We start from the raw sequence: 22,654 nt of genomic DNA, 5'->3' as shown, positions 1-22,654 counted from the left end.
AAAATCTCCAAAGATAAATATATGGACCATGATGAGCTCCTGGTAGGTTGGGCAGGGCTCACACAGGCACGGTTCAGTAGCAGGATGATCCTGAAGCAATGTATCCCCAGCATGGTCACGAGGGATCTGAGACTAACTTCCCGTGGTGGCATTTAACTCCTCTCGTGAAGCTGTGAAATAAATGTTGTACCATCACAAATGGAGTTGTGTTGTCTAAACAAAACCTTGTTTGATTCCCAGTTGAAGTCTGACCACACAATACTGATCATCTGGTAGTTGAAGTCTGACCACAGAATGCTGATCATTTTCCCTTTTTATTTTAAATGAAAACATTGAATTTAGTAACCAGTCCATCATCCGAAGATCATTGCACGACTTTGACATAGAACGTCTCTGATTTTCTTTTAAATAAAGACAAATAATCATTTAAAAGGCAGACCATCATCTGGAGGTAATAAAACTATTTGACCTAGAATGTCTTGAGTGGTATTGAAATTGTAGATTCTAGAACACAACTAACGATTTATTTAAACAAAGGTTGTGCCATCCAAAAATATTATTTTTTGCGCACACCAAAATCTGAGGAGAGTTTTTGATCCATTTTCATTGCTGCGTAACGCTAGTGTTCAAAGTCATCTAGAATCGGGACGGAATGATTATTTACGTGGCAATCGGACGCAGGCACCTGAAAAACAAAATGCATTGAAAAAGTTTACCTGAAAGCATCTCTGAACAGTCAAAGTTAAATACAGTTACACACAAAGTGCGGCACGGTGGCGCAGCGGTAGAGTTGCTGCCTTACAGCACTTGCAGCACCGGAGACCCGGGTTCCATCCCGACTACGGGCGCCGTCTGTACGGAGTTTGTATGTTCTCCCCGTGACCTGTGTGGGCTTTCTCAGAGATCTCCGGTTTCCTCCCACACTCCAAAGACGTGCAGGTATGTAGGTTAATTGGCTTGGAATAAATGTAAAAATTGTCGCTAATGTGTGTGTGTGTAGGATAGTGTTAATGTGCGGGGATCGCTGGTCGGCGCGGACCCGGTGGGCCGAAGGGCCTGTTTCCGTGCTGTATCTCTAAACTAAACTAAAACAACATACAAAATCTGTGTGACGGGAAGGTTTAAAGACACAGCATAGAAACAGGCCCATCAAGTCCATGCTCACCATCGATCACCTGTTCACACCAGTTCTGTATTATCCCACTTTCTCACCACTCCCTACACATTCGGGCAGTTTACAGAGGGCCAATTAACCTACAGACCCACAAGTCTTTGGGATGTGGGAGGAAACCCATGCAGTCACTGGGAGAACGTGCAAACTCCACACAGACAGCACCAGACGTCAGGGTTTGTGGTGCTGAGGCAGTGCCTCTACTCTCTGTGCCACTGTACTGGGCCAGAATCACCATGTCTGACAAAATATCCATGACACTGATTTCCACTTACAGAAATATTACTAAGTTTAGCAACAACAATACTTCTCCGGGATTATTTCCAGGTGTTATTTCGAGAGTGGTAGATCAACAAGCAGGCATGAACTGGAAAAGCAGCCATGGTTTTTACTGGCCTTATTTCTATCGTTAAAAAGACAACGGAGAACAAACTGCTGCAGACACAAGAATGCTGAGTCCAAGCGCAGTTCTCACAACAATATTCTGAGGGCCCAATAACTGTGAACGTTGGTCGTGCATTGAGCCAGCGTCTGTCCAACCTGGTCTGGTTTTACTATTGAACGTACTTTAACTTTGAATGACATATTCTGAGAGAGATTCTTATTAAAAACATTTACAAAGTTAAATGTCGAATTTAATTCCTGCTAAAATAAATTAGCGTTCCCTTGTAACGATTCAAAAATTGTTACACAATTTGTAAAATAAATGTGTATGGAACCACTGAGCAACACGGGGCAGCGTTTAACACTGGCAAGCCAGTTTAACAAGACTGGCCAGTTTAACACTGGCAAGCCAGTTTAACAAGACTGGCAAGCCAGTTTAACAAGAGAAACAACATCAACTTACAGCTTTAGCTTTGTAGGCTCCCAGCTTGAAACGGCAGCACACCACATCGACCAAGAACCCCACTAATCCGTGCAGCATTCCTATGGACAACAGGTTCCACGTTAACTACATCCACTCCATGTTTACCGGTCGGTGCATCAAGCATCAATCTGTACGGTATGTTTCATTCACAACTGCGGCCAGCATCCCCTCGTCAGCTACATCTACCGAACCCATCCAATAACGGTCACTGATATATTGATCATCAATCTGGACGGTAGGCTTATTTACAACTGCTGTACAAGCCAGTAACTAACTGTACAAGCAACCAGCATGACTACACACAACATACTCCTGTCATCAGCTACATGTTCTGAATGATTACTGGGACTTTGAGCGTAAATCTGGAAAGTCTGCTTCATGCAGCACAACTGCCAGCAACTGTAAGAGCAACATACAATTTATTTCCAAATAAAGTGAAATGCTTTTACTGAATTGGTAGCTAAAATGCATTGCCACAAATAGCAACTCCAGCATAGTTTTAAGAGAAATGTGTAGGAAGGAACTGCAGGTGCTGGTTAACATCGAAGACAGACACAAATGCTGGAGTAACTCAGCCAGACAGGCAGCATCTCTGGAGAGAAGAAATGGGTGACGTTTCGGGTCGAAACCCTTCTTCAGACCCATTCCTTCTCTCCAGAGATGCTGCCAGTGATGCTTACAATGGCAATGAGTTACTGCAGCTTTTTGTGTCTATCTTTAGTTTGTATGGAAAATGGATTGTTCACACACTAGTTATATCATGGACTAATCGTGGGAAATAAAGAGAACTCCAGTTGGTGCGTTTCAGAAGGGAAAATAACATGCTGTAAGTAAGTAACTGGCTGCAGGCTGAGAGCCCGTCATCATCACTGTGATGCAGAGTAAGGGCCGGTCAGCTGCAGCCAGCAGGCAGGGTGTGTGCCCGCGGGGGTGAGGACCACTTGCCTGTGGTGGAGAAGATGCCTCCGATGATGCCACACAAGCGCACGAGGAACTGCCCCAGGGGCATGTGTAGCTCCGTCACCGTCACCATCAGAGAGCTGATGTCATACTTCATGAAAATGCCCGACACCCCGTGGCTGCCAGCAGCGTGGTCAATCACCCGCTCCTGCAACAGCAACGCCACACGTCAGCCCCAGCTCCCCACACGCACGCGCACGCACACACATGCACACGCACACACACGATCAATCACCCGCTCCTGCAACAGCAAGGGCACACGTCAGCCCCAGCTCCCCACACGCACGCACACGGTCAATCACCCGCTCCTGCAACAGCAACGCCACACGTCAGCCCCAGCTCCCCACACGCACGCGCACACACGCACGCACGCACACACATGGTCAATCACCCGCTCCTACAACAGCAAGGGCACACGTCAGCCCCAGCTCCCCACACGCACGCACACGCACCCCCTCACAGCCCCTCACCACCCCACACACACACACACACACACACAGTCTTTCACTTAATACCATGCTCAAGAAATATCACCAGTGTCTTTGCAAGAGTCTGATTAAAACCTGGCCTGGGGAGTCATCCAGGTAAGCTGGCACCTGCCGGGATGACTGGTACATGTCGGGGCACAGATGAACAACGAGAGAGAGAGAGAGCCTCGCGATCAATGTGCCGTGCCCAACCAGACAGCGTTGGATTAGGCAATGGTACCAGCCCCCCCGTGCCCCACCCCGTGCCCCCCACACCACACCAGACCAGCGCTCTTCACAATAAGTGGGCACCTCAACAAAGCAACAAAACAGAAGATGCACCAGGCAGACACAAGCAGCAACGGAGCAGGGTTCACGGGCACAGTGCGTGATGAAGTAAGAGCGGGCGGGCGGGCGGGCTTCATGAAGTAAGTGACTCACCCGTTCTGTGACTGAATACTGATGGGTTTCTGCGGTGAACTTGTATGTGTTAAGTTTTGTTGGCACAATTGTGATGAAGTATTGAAACATCTGATTATCTAAAGAACAGAAAATACATTTGTGATCGACAAGGGTGACCTGTGTGCAGTGTTGGTGTTCCCAGTTCTAGCTGCTAACGCCAGCCTGTCATGGTGAACAGCATGGTTCCATATGTTCTGCTCATTGTCCCACCACTGTGGGCTGCAAGCCTTGTATCTGCAATTAACACCACCTCTACAGACAGGCTGCTTGAGGGACCACACACCTTTGCTACACTCTCCTGCAGCGCGCAGTTCCACACCTGTGTGCTTGCCCTTGTTCTCTCCAGCCAGACACAGTGCTGGAGTAACTCAGCGGGTCAGGCAGCATCTGTGGAGAACATGGATAGGTGACGTTTCACAGAGTGCTGGAGTAACTCAGCGGGTCAGGCAGCATCTCGGGAGAGAAGAAATTGGTGACGTTTTAGGTCAAGACACTTCTTCAGACCCTGAACCCGAAACATCACCCATTCCTTCTCTCCAGAGATGCTGCCTGTCCCACCGAGTTACTCCAGCACTTTATGTCTATCTTGGGTGCAAAGCAGCACCTGCAGTTGGTTCCTACACATGTATTCCAGAGGTTGTTTTCCATGTTTACATGTTGTGTTGTGCTGCTGCAGGTAAGAATGTCCTGGTTGTACCTGGGACAGGTGACAATAAAGCACTTTTGCCTCCTGTGTGTGGGCTGGTGTGGGCCAGCATGTCGAGGCTCTGTAGCGCACAGCACATCTCCATTCATTCCGATGAGCTTGGCATTATGTGCCAGCACACACATTGTGGGCTAAAGGGCCTCTTTCTTCACTGTAGACTTTAGAGATACAGCACGGAAACAGGCCCTTCAGCCCACCAGGTCCGTACCGACCAGCGATCCCCATACACTAGCTCTATCCTACACACACTAGGGACAATTTACAATTTTACCAAAGCCAATTAACCTACAAACCTGTACGACTTTGGAGTGTTGGAGGAAACCGGAGCACCCGGAGAAAACCCACACAGGTCACGGGGAGAAGGTACAAACTCCGTACAGACAGCGCCCGTAGTCAGGATGGAACCCGGGTCTCTGGTGCTGTGAGGCAGCAGCTCTACCCGCTGCACCACCGCGCTGTGAGGCAGCAGCTCCACCCGCTGCACCTCTGTGCCGCCCCCTTGTACTATTGTTCTATTTTATACTAAATAGACTAAATAACAAAATAAACTCACGATCTACGGCGATTTTTTCTGTTCCATCCAGTGGATTGATAATGCCTGGGATTGGTTCCCCGAATGAATAGTGATCTATTCGATGAGAAAAATTATACACTGAAAGAAAATTAATAAGAAAACGTGTTATACAGACACACTTACCCTTCCTTACACCAATATAACAAGCAAGTCGTCAGACCCAGGGGTGATGTTTACAAATAGCAACCCCTTGTCTTCAAATATAGTCACAAACAGCTGGGCTAACTATTCCTACTGGAAAGTCTCACTGGAAATTTTTGTCTGTTCCCTCTCCAACTTTTCCCAATGAAACAATCAAACTGCAAAGAATTAGTGTGGGAATATATGGTCACACAAGCCAACGAGAAGTGTGTGTTCAGACAACAGCTTCACTGCAGAGACTCACCACCTCCTCCTTGTGGTTAAACACATTATTACAGATACATTTTTCCGTTTCCATTGCAGTTACATTTTAGAGCATGCAGCTCAAATCCTCAGAGATACAGCACGGAAACAGGCCTTTCGGCCCCACGAGTCAAGTCAAGTCAAGTCAAGTCAAGTCAAATTTATTTGTCACATACACATACACGATGTGCAGTGCAGTGAAATGAAAGTGGCAATGCCTGCGGGTTGTGCACAAAAAAGAATTACAGTTACAGCATATAGATAAAGTTAATAAGTTACTATTAGTATCGACAAAAATTTAGTCTCTGGGGTTATAAAAGTTGACAGTCCTGATGGCCTGTGGGAAGAAGTTCCGTCTCATCCTCTCCGTTTTCACAGCGTGACAGCGGAGGCGTTTGCCTGACCGTAGCATCTGGAACAGTCCGTTACTGGGGTGGCAGGGGTCCCTCATAATCTTGCTTGCTCTGGATCTGCACCTCCTGATGTATAGGTCCTGCAGGGGGATGAGTGTAGTTCCCATGGTGCGTTCTGCCGAACGCACTACTCTCTGCAGGGCCATCCTGTCCTGGGCAGAGCTGTTCCCAAACCAGACTGTAATGTTGCCGGACAGGATGCTTTCTACAGCCCCAGAGTAGAAGCAATGAAGGATCCTCAGAGACACTCTGAATTTCCTCAGTTGTCTAAGGTGGTAAAGGCGCTGCTTAGCCTTACCCACCAGTGCAGCAATGTGCGTTGCCCACATCAGATCCTCTGTGATGCGGACTCCCAAGTATTTAAAACTGCTCACCCTATCCACAGTAGACCCATTTATCTCCAGTGGCGTGTACGTCCTTGGATGTTTAGCCCTTCTGACAATCAGCTCCTTTGTTTTAGTGACATTCAAGAGGAGGCTATTGTCCTGACACCAGTGTGCCAGATCAGCCACCTCCTCCCGGTAGGCCTTCTCATCGTTGTTGGAGATCCGGCCCACCACCACAGTGTCATCAGCAAACTTGATGATGGAGTTTGAGCTGAACCTGGCCCTACAGTCATGTGTGTACAGGGAGTACAGTAGGGGGCTAAGGACGCAGCCCTGGGGGGATCCTATGTTCAGGGTGAGGGAGCTAGATGTGTGTTCCCCCATCCTGACCACTTGGGGCCTGGCAGTGAGAAAGTCCAGGACCCAGGCACACAGAGGGGTGCTAAGCCCCAGTTCCAGCTGCTTCTCAACCAGTCTGCTGGGGACTATCGTGTTGAATGCTGAACTAAAGTCAATGAACAGCATCCTCACATAGCCCCCCTGGCTATCCAGTTGAGAGAGAGCGGTGTGTAGAACCTGGGAGACCGCATCATCCGTGGACCTGTTCGGACGGTATGCGAACAGTAGTGGGTCCATGTTGTGAGGAAGGAGGGCACAGATGTGCTTCTTGACTAGCCTCTCAAAGCATTTCATGACAACCGAGGTGAGGGCCACCGGTCGGTAGTCATTTAAACACGCTGGAGAGGCATTCTTTGGCATCGGCACAATGATGGATCTTTTGAAGCATGCAGGGACCACGGACTTTGCCAAGGAGAGGTTGAATATTGTGGTGAGCACTGGAGCAAGCTGAGTAGCACAAGACTTTAGTACTCACCCAGATATACCATCTGGGCCTCATGCTTTCCTCGTGTTCACACGCGTCAGAGCCCACCTCACCTCATGCTCGGACACCGAGAATGTGCGCACATCCCCGGCGGTGGATCCCCCTCCAGCCTCGCTAGCCAGCGCCCCTTCGGTGCTGTTTTTAGACAGCGAGCTGGTGGTGTTACCCGTCTCAAACCGTGCGTAAAAATAGTTCAGGTCATCAGCTAAGGAGGAGCCGGCACTTCCGGTTGAGGGGGTGCTGGACCTGTAGCTAGTTATAGTCTGTAGCCCCTGCCAAAGGCGCCTGGTGTCCTGCTGCTCCATCTGTGACTCCATCTTGTCCCGGTACCTCCTTTTTGCATCCTTCACTGCCCTTCGCAGTTGGTAGGACTCTCCCTTGTAGTGGTCCATGTTGCCGGATGCCAGACCGGAGTTGTAAGCAGCGGTGCGAGCATTCAAGGCCACGCGAATAGACCTGTCCACCCAGGGTTTTTGGTTAGGGAAGATACTGACCCTTACCGTGGGGATGATGGTATCGGCTATTGTGGCAATGAAGTCCGTAACCGCTTCCGCAAACTCATTTACGTCTCTGGAACTTGCTCCGTGCTGACCAGCGATCTCCCGGTACACTAACACTATCCTGCACACACTGGGGCCAACTTACAATTTACAGAAGCCAATTAAACTACAAATCGGTAAGTCTTTAGGAGTGTGGGAGGAAACCGGAGCACCCGGAGAAAACCCACGCAGGTCATGGGGAGAAGGTACAAACAGCGCCCATGGTCAGGATGGAACCCGGGTCTCTGGCGCTGTGAGGCAGCAACTCTACCGCTGCGCCAACGTGCCGATCACAGTGAAAGTAAAATAACGCAAAGGTTTAAAAAGAAAGTCCTTTTTATAATGTTGTGATATTTCACCAGCAACCTTTAATCTACCTCCACCGGTGATGAAATGTACTGATCGACTGAATACTCCACACAGATCAGATGTTTGATAACTCAAGCACATCGGTCATGAGGACAGACAAATGGCTGCAAGTATTTTTGTACCAAAGGCGAGGGAAACAGTTACAAATCCCTGATGATTACTGTCTGTGTGGAGTTTGTACGTTCTCCCTGTGACTGTGTGGGTTTCCACCGGGTGCTCTGGTTTCCTCCCACATCCCAAAGACGTGTGGGTTTGTGGGTTAATTGTCCCTCTGTAAACTGCCCCTTGTGTGTGAAAGTGGGATAACACAGAACTAGTGTGAGCAGCTGATCACTGGTCGGTTCAGACCTGGTGGGCTGAAGGGCCTGTTTCTGTGCTGTATCTCTGAAATAAACTGTTGATTGGTTACTGCTGGAATTGCAAACGCGAGTTGCCACAAAGGAAGCTGTGATGAACAGGTCCACAAACAGCGGCCATAGTCTCCACTCTTCACTTTGGTGAGAAGGCAGAGGCCGTGCCAGTCTGATGTGTTTAGCAGCCAAGGAGACGTTTGCAGTGTACTTCCTACAGTGATGTGTTGGCAGCAGCACACACACCTCACACACTGTGAAGTCCCAGCAGCCAGTCGATCTACTTCATGGATGCTGGGCGTGGGAACTCATGGCCTGACCTCTGCATCCCTTGTGTCAGTGGTGCTGTCTGAGCGTGTGTCAGCCCAGCCAGGGCAGGGAGGGGAGGGGCACCCAGTCTCGGCCTGGATGTTTCTCCAGGAGCCAGCCATTCCAGGAGTACAGGACTGCACTGGGATAGGGGCCGGGATCAGCACGGATCACCCCACTGGGATACGGGGCGGGATCGGTACGGGTCCACTGGGATATGGGCTGGGATCAGCACGGATCCACTGGGATAGGGGCCGGGATCACTACGGATCCACTGGGATATGGGCCGGGATCAGCACGGATCCACTGGGATACGGGCCGGGATCACTACGGATCCACTGGGATATGGGCCGGGATCGGTACGGATCATCCCACTGGGATACGGGCCGGGATCAGCACGGGTCCACTGGGATATGGGCCGGGATCAGCACAGATCCACTGGGATACGGGCTGGGATTGGTACGGATCCACTGGGATATGGGCCGGGATCAGCACGGATCCACTGGGAGACGGGCCGGGATCAGTACGATCCCGCTCCTCCGGAATATCGGAATGGATCAGTAAGATCCTACTCCAGAAACTTGAGCACAATCTTCTGACTGCAATGTAAATGGCAGCATCTACCGGAGGTACAGGTGGAGGCACATAAACTTCACTGCACCCAGCAGTCCAACTGCTCACAATGCTTTCAATTACTATCATGTATGCAACGTAATACACAGCCTTTTAGTGAACGATGTGAATGGATGTATAGTACACTGGATGAGAATGCTTCAGCACTTACCATCATGACTAACGAGAGCTGCCATATGTGCGTGACCTCTCGGGTGAGGGATGGCCCTAGGGTACAGAAACATTATACATTGGAAATTAATAGCAACTGAATACAGCCCGAACAAGTCCTGTATTATGAGGAAGAAGGAACTGCAGACGCTGGTTTAAACTGAAGATAAGACACAAAAAGCTGGAGTAACTCAGTGGGACAGGCAGCATCTCTGGAGGATCTCAACCCGACCCACAGAAAGTTGCTGTGGATCTGAAAGACCAGTCGGCTTGCCTTGTGCCCTAACCCCCCTACCACTACCACCCCCACCCCCACCCCCCCCTCCCCTCCCCACCCCCCACCCGTACTTTAGAAAAGCAGAAACTACACCAAATATCGTGTGTCAGAAAGAACTGCAGATACTGGTTTAAAATCGAAGACACAAAATACTGGAGTCACTTCCTTCTCTCCAGAGATGCTGCCTGACCCCCCGCTGAGTTACTGCAGCACTCTGTGAAACGTCACCCATCCATGTTCTCCAGAGATGCTGCCTGACCCGCTGAGTTACTGCAGCACTCTGTGAAACGTCACCCATCCATGTTCTCCACAGATGCTGCCTGACCCGCTGAGTTACTGCAGCACTCTGTGAAACGTCACCCATCCATGTTCTCCAGAGATGCTGCCTGTCCCCCCGCTGAGTCACTGCAGCTTTTTGTGTCTATTATGTGACCCTCCAAGTTTCCAGCATCTTCCAGTTTCTAGATCCTTGTGTCTCTCGCAAGTATCTATTGCATTCCCGTAACACATTTTCTACATAAGTGAAAATATCAGGTCAACTACTTTACATGAAAATCTGTTCTGATGAAAGGCGTCAGACCTGAATCACAGCTGTTTCTCTTTCCATTGATCGTGCCTGACCTGCTGAATTTGGCAAACATTTTTATCTTTATCTTCTTTACAATTCTTTCAGTGGTTCTTACTGAAGGTTGCTATGCTTCTCTCAGTTCCATCGTCAGAAAGTTGCTGTGGATCTGAAAGACCAGTCGGCTTGCCATGTGCCCTAACACCAAATATCTTGTGTCGGAAAGAACTGCAGATTCTGGTTTAAAATCGAGATAGACACAAAATGCTGGAGTAACTCAGCGGGACAGGCAGCATCTCTGGAGAGAAGGAATGGGTGACGTTTCGGGTTGAGACCCTTCTTCAGACTAATCTGAATTAGTCATTCTGTTCAAAAAGAAAAGGTTCAGATGATATCAAAAATGCACATACTTGCCGACAGTTATGTGGAAATTTCCTGCCACTTTGTTGACATATAAATGTCCATGAATCCTGCAGGCGTCATGTGGATATGATAATTTGTCTTCCCTGTAAACACAATTAAAAATAATGTCACTGTGGTCACTAAGTTTGCTGCAGACACAAGGGACTAATATGGTGCAGACACTCATGACTATGTACACATTAAACATGGCGCACACCCAGATACGATCACAGCTTGTGGGAAATGGAAGGATTGAATTATTCTGAAGAAGCCACAAAATGCTGGAGTAACTCAGCGGGACAGGCAGCATTTCTGGAGAGAAGGGATGGATGACGTTTGGGATCTATGACAGGATGATGAATGTGGAGCATGCGTGTACTTCATGGTGTGAACTCCAGATGTCCCTTTCACTACCCACTGCTTATGTTTAAACAAGAGATGTTGTGCTGCTGACACTTACTGGGAAGGCAACCATTCAAGGCATGACCAGGAGGGACCTCATTAAAACGTACAGAACAGTGAGCGGCTTGCATAGAGTGGATGTGGAGAGGATGTTTTCACTAGTGGGAGAGTCTAGGACCAGAGGTCACAGCCTCAGAATGAAAGGACATCCTTTTAGGAGGGAGATGAGGAGGAATGTCTTTAGTCAGGGTGGTGAATCTGTGGGATTCTTTGCCACAGACGGCGTTGGAGGCCACAAGTCAGTGGGTATATTTCAGGCAGAGAGATTGCTGGTTTACCTCGGTGGCAGTGCTGTGGGCGAGCCTCGAAACGCACTCTTGAATAAAAGATCCTGGAGAGAATGTTCTTCTTGCACTTTTCTGCGAATCTTTTGAAGTGTTCTTAAAAAGGAAAGATCAAATAACTTGCACCTCTACCCAAGTCTTTATTCTAATTAAAACACCAGCACAAGAGCTGTGAAATTTAATTAACTCGTCTTAATTTTTACAATTCAGTAATAAATCTAATGAAATTATTGTAAGTTTTCAATTCTGATGACCAAGTTAGAGCGCCAAGTCCCCAAAATAAAGCTGGCAGGCATGAGAGGCATTAGTTGCAGACAGCCCCACTGGTGAATGGTGAAGCTGCCACTGTGGAGAACTTGTATATTAATGTGGAGAACTTGTTTATTAATGACTAGGACGAGGGGATTGAAGGCTTTGTGGCCACGTTTGGGGATGATAGGAAAATAGGTGGAGGGGCAGGTGTTGTAGAGAAAGCAGGGACTCTGCAGAAGGACTTGGACAGGTTGGGAGAGTGGGCAGAGAAGTGGCAGATGGAATATAGTGTAGCAAAGTGTGGAGTCATGCATTTTGGTAGCAGGAATAAAGGTGTCGATTATTTTCTAAATGAGGAGCGAATCCAGAAATTGGAGGTGCAAAGGGACTTGGGAGTGCTGGTGTAGGATTCCCAAAAGGTTCATCTGCAAGTTGAAACGGTAGTAAAGAAAGCAGACAAAATGTGTAGGAAGGAACTGCAGACGCTGGTTTAAACCGGAGATAGGCACCAATAGCTGGAGTAACTCAGCGGGACAGGCAGCATCCCGGATCGCGGGGCTTGGGTCGGCCCGCTGCGGACCTTTCACCGCCCGGCGCGGCCTGGAACGTGGCAACTTCAACAGCTTGACCGCGGGAGAAAACGGCAGGGGAAGAGAAAAGACATTCTGGCCTTCCATCACAGTGAGGAGGGGACTGGAGGAGACTCACTGTGATGGATGTTTATATTTGTTTGTGTGTGTTATTGCTTATTTTTATTGCTCTTATTGTTGGACTGTGGGTAATCTTTCATTTCACTGGACATTTATGTGTGTGTGTGACAAATAAACTTGACTTGACTTGACTTGGAGGGAAGGAATGGGTGACGTTTCAGATCGAGACCCTTCTCTGGTTACAGGTAAAAGAAATGAGAGATATAGACGATGATGTAGAGAGATAAAGAACAATGAATGAACGATAAGCAAAAAAGTAACGATGATAAAGGAAACAGGCCATTGTTAGTTGATTGTAGGGTGAAACGAGAAGCTGGTGCGACTTGGGTGGGGGAGGGATAGAGAGGGGGGGGGATGCCGGGGTTACTTGAAGTTAGAGCATCAATATTCACACCACTGGGCTGTAAGCTGCCCAAGCAAAATATGAGATGCTGTTCCTCCAATTTGCGTTTAGCCCACTCTGATAATGGAGGAGACCGAGGACAGAAAGGTCTGTGTGGGAATGGGAAGGAGAATTAAAGTGTCCAGCAACCGGGAGATCAGGTTGGTTCAGGTGGGCTGAGCGAAGGTGTTCCATGAAACAATCGTCTGCGTTTGGTCTCGCCGATGTATAAGGTTTCACATCGTGAACAACGGATACAGTAGATGAAAGCAAACACAATTTCGAGAGACCTTGTATACAAAAACAGGGATGTAATGCTGGGGCTCTATAAGGCGCTGGTCAGGCTGTATTTGGAATATTGTGAGCAATTGTGGGCCCCATATCTGTGGAAGGATGTGCTGGGTCTGGAGAGGGTCCAGAGGAGGTTTACAAGAACGATCCCAGGAATGCGTAGGTTAACCCATGATGAGCGTCTGACAGCACTGGGCCTGTTGTACTCGCTGGAGTTTAGAAGAATGAAACGTACAGAATAGTGGAAGAGTGGATATGGAGAGGATGTTTCCACTAGCGGGAGAGTCTAGGACTAGAGGTCATAGCCTCAGAATTAAAAGACGTTCTTTTAGGAAGGGGATGAGGAGAAATTTCTTTAGTCAGAGGGTGGTGAATATGTGGAATTCTTTGCCACAGAAGGCTGTGGAGGCCAAGTCAGTGGATATTTTTAAGGCAGAGATAGATGGATTCTTGATTAGTACAGGTATCAGAGGTTATGGGGAGAAGGCAGGAGAATGGGGTTAGGAGGGAGAGATAGATCAGCCATGATTGAATGGCGGAGTAGAGTTGATGGGCTGAATGGCCTAATTCTGCTCCTGTGACCTTGTGATGTCACATCCTGTGTACTCTCTACAATTCATCCATGTGCATTCCACCACTGACAGAATCTCGAAAGTCCATCGACAAAGTCATGCCAGCGCCCAGCGTGGAAATGTCAAAGACGAGAGGGCAGAACTTAAGGTGAGGGAGCAAAGTTTAAAGGAGATGTGCAGGTCATGTTCTTTACACAGAGAGTGGTGGGTTCCAGAGGCAGCGGAGATGGAGGCTGATACCATAGTGACGTTTAAGAGACTTTTAAATAGTCACATAGATATGCAGGGCATGGAGGGATGTAGATAATATGCAGGCTGAGTGGGGATTACAATAACTTGGCATCATGTTCCGCACAGACATTGTGGGCCAAAAGGCCTGTAGTATTCTATGTACATCAACCAAAGAGTTGTCAAGTTTACATGAAAATTGTATGTATTAAACTCCACCGAAAGCAATGGTCTGTGCCATCTTTCCTCAAGCCCACATCCAGGCTGATAGCAAACTACATGCCTGGGGACTGGGGTGAATTAGGAATGAATTTGATTTCAGCAAAACACACAGGCAATTCTACATTTCAGAATCTGAATCATTAAACTTAAACAGTCACCGCAACATTTATAACAAAGTGCTTGATTTTGTTAAGCACCAGAAATTACTAACTATTCAGAAAATTAATTTAAAAATCTGTTTCGTACCTTTGCCACATTTTCTGACGTGAAGATAATTCGAAAACTGTCTACAATTTAAAAAGAAATGCAAGCCAATTAAAACAGCAGCTCAATTTCCAAGTGGAAGGTCTTAGTGATACATGCTGGAGTGTTGTGTCCCTGTACAGTGTGCAAGAGTACAGCCTGGCAATGTCGTCACCAGGTGGAATGTCTTAGTGATACATGCTGGAGTGTTGTGTCCCTGTACAGTGTGCAAGAGTACAGCCTGGCAATGTCGTCACCAGGTGGAATGTCTTAGTGATACATGCTGGAGTGTTGTGTCCCTGTACAGTGTGCAAGAGTACAGCCTGGCAATGTCGTCACCAAGTCAGTGTACACACTGTGGGACTGCAGCAAATGATTTGTGAAATAGGCATTCACCAAACTGCAGAGATGAAATATCAGCAGACTTCATATCAAAATAAAGTGTTAGAACACAGTGTCCTACTGCCAGCCTTCATACAACTGGACACAAAGCTGTTATGTGGAAAACTGCAGGATTAGAACTCAACGCTCAATAATCCAACTACAGGAAAATAACCCAGCGCCCAAACTACAGGAATATAACCCAACTACAGGAATATAACCCAACACCCAAACTACAGGAATATAACCCAACGCCCAATAGGCCAACTACAGGAATATTAACCAACGCCCAATAGGCCAACTACAGGAATATAACCCAACAAGCCAACTGCAGCTTTGCATGAAGCTTATGAACAATCAAATGGCTTCATTCACAACTGAGACACAGCATATACCATGAACAGTAAACACAGGACAAGTTTTATTTATCTTCCAAAACTGCTAAAGGGGTATACGTGTAAACGCCATGTACAAGGCATTATCGTATAAACCCTGCACCAGGTATCAGTTGTATGGTACTGCCATCACCATGGTTTAAAGCCACTCAGATTGTTGCCAGGCTTTGTCTCCCCTCACTTGTCCTTTTCCACCTTTCTCCCCCTCCCACCCCTCTCCAACTCTATCAGCTGTAGAAGGGTCTTGACCCAACACACTGCCTAACCCACTGAGTTCCTCCAGCACTATGGGCTTTGCTTTCAAGTGTTTTAAGTTCAATGTAACCTAATATCATTGTAATAATGTAATACTAATACTTTTCCATTCACATTCCAGGTGAGTGACAATTTCTACAGCCAGCCTCTGTGGACGCGTGGTTTCAGGGCCTGTTCACATTGATTCCAGCGTTTCTCAGACAGGGTTTGTGTGCAGAGCAATCTGGGCTCGGCAAATAGCTGAGCACAGGTGGCCTGCTGCCGGCAGCTTCTCATCCCAAATCCTCTTTACCAGGCTTGCTATTCACTGGCCTGCAGCAACATCTTTAGACGATGAGCAGGAATGTCTTTACTCAGACGGTGGTGAATCTGTGGCATTCATTGCCACAAAAGGCTGTGGAGGCCAAGTCAATGGATATTTTTTAAGGGGGAAATTGATAGATTCTTGATTAGCACGGGTGTCAGGGGTTATGGGGAGAAGGCAGGAGAATGGTGTTGAGAGGGAGAGATAGATCAGCCATGATCCAATGGTGGAGTAGACTTGATGGTCCAAATGGCTAATTCTGTTCCTACAACTTATGAACTTATAAATACTCCAGAGAACAAATTCATTAAAAAAAAACTAAAAATAAAACTGGGGCATGATTGATAAAACTCCAGCTGCTTGTTGAAACGTGCCTGGTTTGTCCCAAAGCCACATTAATGCAGATGATCCTCTGCCTTCTTTAACACATCAAACTGACACTGGTTGGAGGAGGCAAGAACTATAAACCTCTCCACAGCAACGAAGGAGGAGCGATGCTAAATACTGATCTCACCAGAAATATTCACCAACTGGGGATGAGTAAACTATCAGAGGTTACACAGTCTCCTGAACTGGGACCTTTGTATGTACGTTGGCACAGCGGTAGAGTTGCTGCCTTACAGCGCTTGCAGCGCCAGAAACCCGGGTTTCATCCCGACTACGGGTGCTGTCTGTACGGAGTGTAACCTGCATGGGGTTTCTCCGAGATCTTCGGTTTCCTCCCGCACTCCAAAGACGTGCAGGTTTGTAGGTTAATTGGCTTGGTAAATGTAAAAAGTGTCCCAAGTGGATAGTGTTAGTGTGGGGGGATCGCTGGTCAGCCTGGACACTGTGGGCCGAAGGGCCTGTTTCCGCGCTGTATCTCTAAACTACACAAATAAATGGTGATGAATCTTCATTTAGACCTTTGACATAGCTTAATTGTCTCAAGCAGTGGAGTGGCTAACACTATCGATCTTGTGTCTGGTTTGAAATGCAAATATAAGGTAATAATTATACCTACTGGTTCATACTTCAACCCTTCTGAAGCAGCAACCATAGTTTCTGCCAGGTCAAGGACATCTGCCCCAATATCTGTTTAAAACACAAAGATATCATCTGAATGATTCATTACATTCTCACGCTGCTCTCAGATACAATTAATAACATTAAAATTAAAATATTTGAAATAACTTAAAATAACCCCTCAAATCAGAACACTGAATTTAAAGAAAATTGAACAGTACGATAGAATAATATTTATCAAGGAAATATTTAATGAGGAATATACTATCACAGAAATGCAACACAGAACTCCAGGCAATGGACTTTTACAAGCACATTTCAGCCAACGTGTCTGAATTGGAAATAAAACGGGCAATGTCATCAAAACTCAGTGGGATCAAATGGTGCAATTAAATAAATACTTTGTGTTGGACATTCTTCGATGGAGATCATGTTAAAAGATTAAGAATAAGTTTGTGCTTCCAGATGAGGGTGTGTTACTTGGTGATGTTTGGGACCTATTCTAAACAGGACCTCTGCAAGACTGAACCCATAGTGGGTGAAGTTCTCCCACTGACCTGCCTGAGCACTACAGGCAGCCAAGTCAGAGCTTATGGGGAGAAGGCAGGCGAATGAACTGGAGAGGTAGATCAGCTATGATTGAATGAACTTGATGGGCCGAATGGCCTAATTCTACTCCTATCACTTATGATCTTATGAAGTCACCTCTGCTCCCACACCATCATACATGCCAAGAAAGCAAGTTTGGGTAGAGTGTGGACACAGGCCCGTTGGCCCAACTCCCACACTGCCCAACATGTCCCACCTGCCTGCTTTTGGCCCCTATACGTCCAGACCTGTCCTATCCATGTACCTGTCTAACTGTTTCTTAAACATTGGGATAGTCCCTGCCTCAACCTCCTCCTCTGGCAGCTCATTCCATACACCGCCATGCTTTGTGTGGAAAAGGTACACCTCCACATGATCACTCCTTATCCTCGTGCGCTCCATGGAAGAGTCCCAGCCTACTCAACCTCTCCCTATAGCTCACACCCTCAGGTCCTGGCAACATCCTTGTAAAATCAAGTTTTAAACACGACCTTTCTTGAAATGAATATGCGTGGGTAAAGAAAGGCTCCATGCACTGGGCGATGGTTTCACAGAATGCACACGTCCCATGAGTAACTGGTTCTACTCGGTCAACACTCGGGTAGGGCTCAAAGTCAGTCCCAGGCATGGCCTCCAGCTCCATGATGTTAGGCCGCAGAGCGACCGGAGATACGACCCGCAAAACAATCGCATCTCCGGCAAGGTTAGAGATTGAAAAAAAGTTTCCCTCTCTCCCCGACCCCCACATAAAACAAACCAAAGAACATTTACACAAACTTTTAAGACTTACCAAAAATAACAAAAAGAGTTTGAAAACAACAGACAGACTGTCGGCAAGGCAGCCATCGTGCAGCAGGACTTGGAGACCCAAGCAACTACAAATCCTCATCACCTGCCAGCCCTTCAGTTGGAATGGAGCTGAACACTTTTAAATGCATGTCAAACACAGCGAAGATAGTTTAATGACATAATGTACCCCGCAGCAAGTAAGTGGCTGTTTAGGTTTACAATCTGCACTTAAACTCGCTGGCCCAGTTTCAGGTAGCTTGAGGGTACATCATATGGAAGCTCCTGGAAACAACTGCAAGACAGCAGAGAGAACCGAGAACACATTATCTGTGCATGAAAAGAGAGTTGGAATAAAGTAGACCACATTTACGTTCCTTTCCCATTGTGTTCAATTTTTTCCCCGCATAAATCTCACAAAAAGCTAATGTGAGTCTGTATTTTGGATTTTTGGATAGAATGCGAATTATATAACAGAACAGCAGTAATGCACTGGCAACAATAGTGTGGCCATCTTGTGCAACAGGACAGCTGTAATTAGGGTCGCCAACTGTCCCGTATTAGCCGGGTTAAATTAGTTTGTCCCGTACGGGACAGCCCTTGTCCCGTATTAGTAGGGTTGCCAACTTCCTCACTCCCAAATACGGGACAAAGGGTGACGTCACCGCCCCGTGTCCCACGTTACCTCACCCAGCCAGCGGCCACGTGCTCCCGCTCCACCAATGGCGGCCGCCCGGGCCGCTGGCTGGGTGAGGTCACGTGGGGCGCCGGGCGGTGACGTCACCTTGTCCCGTATTTGGGAGTGAGGAAGTTGGCAACCCTAGCTGTAATGCACCTACATCCAGTGTGGTACCATCTTGTGTTTTTACTGCTCTACTTCAGCCACATTTTCATTCTCATCACAAACTCTGTTATCAATAGTACACCTTTTGCAACAATGCAGGAAAGCTTGAGGTTCTAGAATCACACCCAGCTATCAAATTTGCAAGCAGAAGATAGAGTATCCCTTAGATTTCTAAAAAGAACTAAAACATTTGAAGGTGAATTGACACTTGAGACAACTTGGCAAGGGTTTCTGCAAGAATGGTCCCGTTCAATGAAGGGAGCGTGCACTGTGTAATGAACCAACGCAGCAGTGGCTGAGATGCAGCCAGCACTGCCCACTGCTTGATAACCAGTGCAGGGATTAGCAACATTTAATTAACCTGGCTACAACTCAAATTCAGTTTTGCTTCCATTAATCCTGTGCTTCAGTGTTTCAGATACACGTGATAAACACCAGTGAGATGCCGCTCTGAGCCCATCTACCACAAAATGTGTAGGAAAGAACTGCAGACGCTGGTTTAAAGCGAAGGTAGACACAAAGCGCTGGAGTAACTCAGCAGGACAGGCAGCATCTCTGGAGAGAAGGAATGGGTGACGTTTCGGATCGAGACCCTTCTTCAGATTCTTGATTAGTACAGGTGTCAGGGGTTGTGAAGTCTGAAGAAAGGTTTCCATCCGAAACATCACTCATTCCTTCTCTCCAGAGATGCTGCCTGTCCCACTGAGTTACTCCAGCACTTTGTGTCTCCCATCTAGGCCACAATTGTGAATAGTGAAAGGCTTGGACAGAGTGGATGTGGAGAGGATGTTTCCACTAATGGGAGAGTCTAGGACTAGAGGTCACAGCCTCAGAATTAAAGAACAATCTTTTAGGAAGGAGATGAGGAGGAATTTCTTTAGTCAGAGGGTGGTGAATCTGTGGAATTCTTTGCCACAGATGGCTGCGGAGCCGTCAATGGATGTTTTTAAGCAGAAAAAGATAGATTCTTCTGAAGATAAGACACAAAAAGCTGAGTAACTCAGCGGGACAGGCAGCATCTCTGGAGAGAAGGAATGGGTGACATTTCGGATTGAGACCCTTCTTGATTCTTGATCAGTACAGGTGTCAGGGGTTATGGGGAGAAAGCAGGCGAATGGGGTTAGGAGGGAGAGATAGATCAGCCATGATTGAATGGCGGAATAAACTTGATGGGCTGAATGGCCTAATTCTTCTACTATCATCTATGACCTTACGACAATCAACAGGTCATATGTAGAAAGAAATGGATTTATCAAGCATGCTGCTTCTCACTTGCTCGTTTTATACATAATAATTACACCAATGAACAGAAGCTGGTGATAATAGACAAAGTACTTACAGTGGCATTTCATTGAAACTGTGATATCTAAATTCATTCGTAGTTTGCTGCAAGATAGAAAGGAAATATTGAGCTACTGTTCCTGTAAAATCATTCTCTTGTTCTGAATCAGTCATATAAACCAGATTCCAAAAATGAAGAGCTAGAAACAAGCAACATGGACATTCACTGCCTCCCGTACATATGGTTAACAAACTTATTAACCTTTGGTTTGAGGTTTGTAAACTGCACCAGGCGCGAGTATCATTTGTAAAAGGAATCAAAATATCACATTTGCATGTGTAGTGCTCCCAATGTTCATTTGTTAAAAGACCAAACTCCTGTGTTTTTTCTACATGAACTCTTTCAATTAGTCCATGGTGGTGAGCACTCAGCAGAAGGTTGCCAGGACTGTGTGTCTGTCAGCAGCAGCTCTGGAACTTGCATCACCAAGCAACTGCATCATTGTGCAGCTAGCAGAAAGGCTCTTGATATACATTATCACCCAGCCCCCCCTTTGACACACGCTGCATCGCGCTTCCATAAGCACCGATCAATGCCAACCCCACAGATGCTGCCTGACCCGCTGAATTCCTCCGAGTTCCAGCTGGGAAAGTTTCATTGATGGTGTCTCTCGGACACTGGGGGTTGGACGACTCGGCTTGCAATCCATGCAGGAGGAATAGACCGAGGATCCACTGGAAGGTGATGTGAAAGAAGCACCAGCTGCACTGTGAGGACACGTGCTACATGGTGTTGGACATTTGACTACAGGTGAGCAACTGAGGGACAGGCAGGAACCGGACTGGCCACTCACAATTGGAGAGCCACCAGCAGCTCAAAGCCAGCATCCTTTCACAATTCTGAGGTGAAGAGCGTGCTGGGAGCAAGGGTAGTGCAACGGGTAGAGCCGATGCATGCCAGCACCAGAGACCTGGGTTTGATCCTGGTCTCAGGTGCTGCCTGTGCGGAGTTTGCACGTTCCCCCTGCGATCCTGCAAGTTTTCTCCGGGTGCTGCGATTTCCTCCCACAAGCCGGACACGTGTGGGTCTGTACGTTAACTGGGCTCTGTAAATCACCCCTAGTGTGTAGCGCGTGGATGAGAAAGTGGGATAACATAGAACTCGTGCGAATAGGTGATCGATGGTTGGCATGGACTCGGTGGGCCGAAGGGTCTGTGTCCATGCTGTGTCTCTAAACTAAACAATAATGTGTGTGTGACCTTAGGCAAGCAGTTGTCTGACAGTCCGGCACTCTAATGCTTCCCCTCTGCTCACTCCACATCTCCAATGATCCCAGGCCGTTAGTTCCCAGACCTACATCTGAGCTGCCTCCCTCTTCACCTCTGGACCCTCCGACTCGACACTCATTGTGGTCAAAGAATTACAAAGTGCTCTAAAAAATAAGCAAATGATCACCTAGCAAAGTCTTTGTCCACTTCATAATCATACTTCATCCACGTGTCCTGATAGACAAAGAATTCCATGATGGACAATAGTACTATGGTGGTAAAGGCAATTATAGAAACTGTGAATAAGAAAGAATCGTTATTGTAGTTAAGAATAGAATAGTTTTGAGTAATGATCACAAGTACATAACTGAGCAAAATGTAAAGTACCTGTGCCGCCACTGGTTGACGTTTCAATGTAACTTTCAGGAATCTTTGGGAATGCATCGAGCTCTTTTACTAAGTTCAACGCCTTTCTCTTGTTTAATCGCCTCATCTTCAAATATCCATTCAGGGCTTGTCACCTTCAGCTTCATAAATCACACCTGCAGACACATAGTGCTGGGCATTGTGATACCGGGCAACGATTCACATCAGAAATGACAAGTAACGCTGCACGGTATACCCTTAACTCCCCACTGAAGACACAAGCAGATGAAAATGGTCACGTTTAAATACACCAGGAATCAGCTAAACACTTCCATTTTTGACAATTGGATCTATTGTAATTCAGAATTATGCAGCACAGATACAGACCCTTCGGCCCAACTCATTCATGCTCAGCATGTTTCCATCCCAGCTTGCTCCATTCGGCCCATTTGTCTCCAAGCCTTTACTATCAATGTAGCTGTCCGACTGTGTTTCAACAGTGTAACTACACCCTCCTCTAGCAGTGTGTTCCATATGCCCACCACCCACTGTGTGATTCATTGCCAATGCACTAAGCTGCCTGCCATTCATCGTTCCTTGCCTTTCCAAATGCTGGTAGATGCTTCCCCTCTGAATCCCACCACAGATGCTAGGCCCGCTGGCCTGACGTTGCCTAGCTTATCCTTGCAGCCCTTAAATAAAGGTCGAGCATTAGCCACCCTCCAC

The 22,654-nt window shown here is 47.2% G+C and overlaps 1 protein-coding gene across 2 annotated transcripts; it reads right to left on the bottom strand.

Annotated features, from left to right (window-relative positions):
• Positions 1–301: 301 nt before the first annotated feature.
• ergic2 (ERGIC and golgi 2) lies at positions 302–22,099 on the bottom strand. Of its 2 annotated transcripts, none has more exons than XM_078416449.1 (13): positions 21,950–22,099; positions 21,750–21,858; positions 20,352–20,398; positions 16,793–16,863; positions 14,458–14,498; positions 11,549–11,650; positions 10,817–10,912; positions 9,566–9,621; positions 5,188–5,286; positions 3,908–4,005; positions 2,985–3,147; positions 2,019–2,098; positions 302–685 (listed from the first exon to the last, which is right to left on the bottom strand). In XM_078416449.1, the coding sequence occupies exons 1-13, from the start codon at positions 22,053–22,055 to the stop codon at positions 620–622; spliced, it is 1,134 nt and encodes a 377-aa protein (XP_078272575.1). In that variant the 5' UTR covers positions 22,056–22,099; the 3' UTR covers positions 302–619. The 2 variants fall into 2 exon arrangements, with proteins under 2 accessions (XP_078272575.1, XP_078272576.1); XM_078416450.1 differs by having other exon boundaries at positions 5,188–5,262.
• Between the last annotated feature and the right edge of the window lie 555 nt (positions 22,100–22,654).

This window comes from Rhinoraja longicauda, chromosome 20 (assembly GCF_053455715.1).
Source record: "Rhinoraja longicauda isolate Sanriku21f chromosome 20, sRhiLon1.1, whole genome shotgun sequence".
NCBI classification, from domain to species: domain Eukaryota; kingdom Metazoa; phylum Chordata; class Chondrichthyes; order Rajiformes; family Arhynchobatidae; genus Rhinoraja; species Rhinoraja longicauda.
The sequence above is the reverse complement of the archived record's forward strand: the minus strand, read 5'-3'. Positions and strand labels throughout refer to the sequence as shown.

Coding starts and splice junctions, on each gene's coding strand:
- ergic2 (XM_078416449.1), bottom strand. CDS start 22,055: ATGAGGCGATTAAACAAGAGAAAGGCGTTGAACTTAGTAAAAGAGCTC. Junction 4,006..5,187: donor AGAAAAAATCGCCGTAGATC/GTGAGTTTATTT, acceptor TCTGTTCTTTAG/ATAATCAGATGTTTCAATAC. Junction 2,099..2,984: donor AGGCATCTTCTCCACCACAG/GCAAGTGGTCCT, acceptor TGTTGTCCATAG/GAATGCTGCACGGATTAGTG.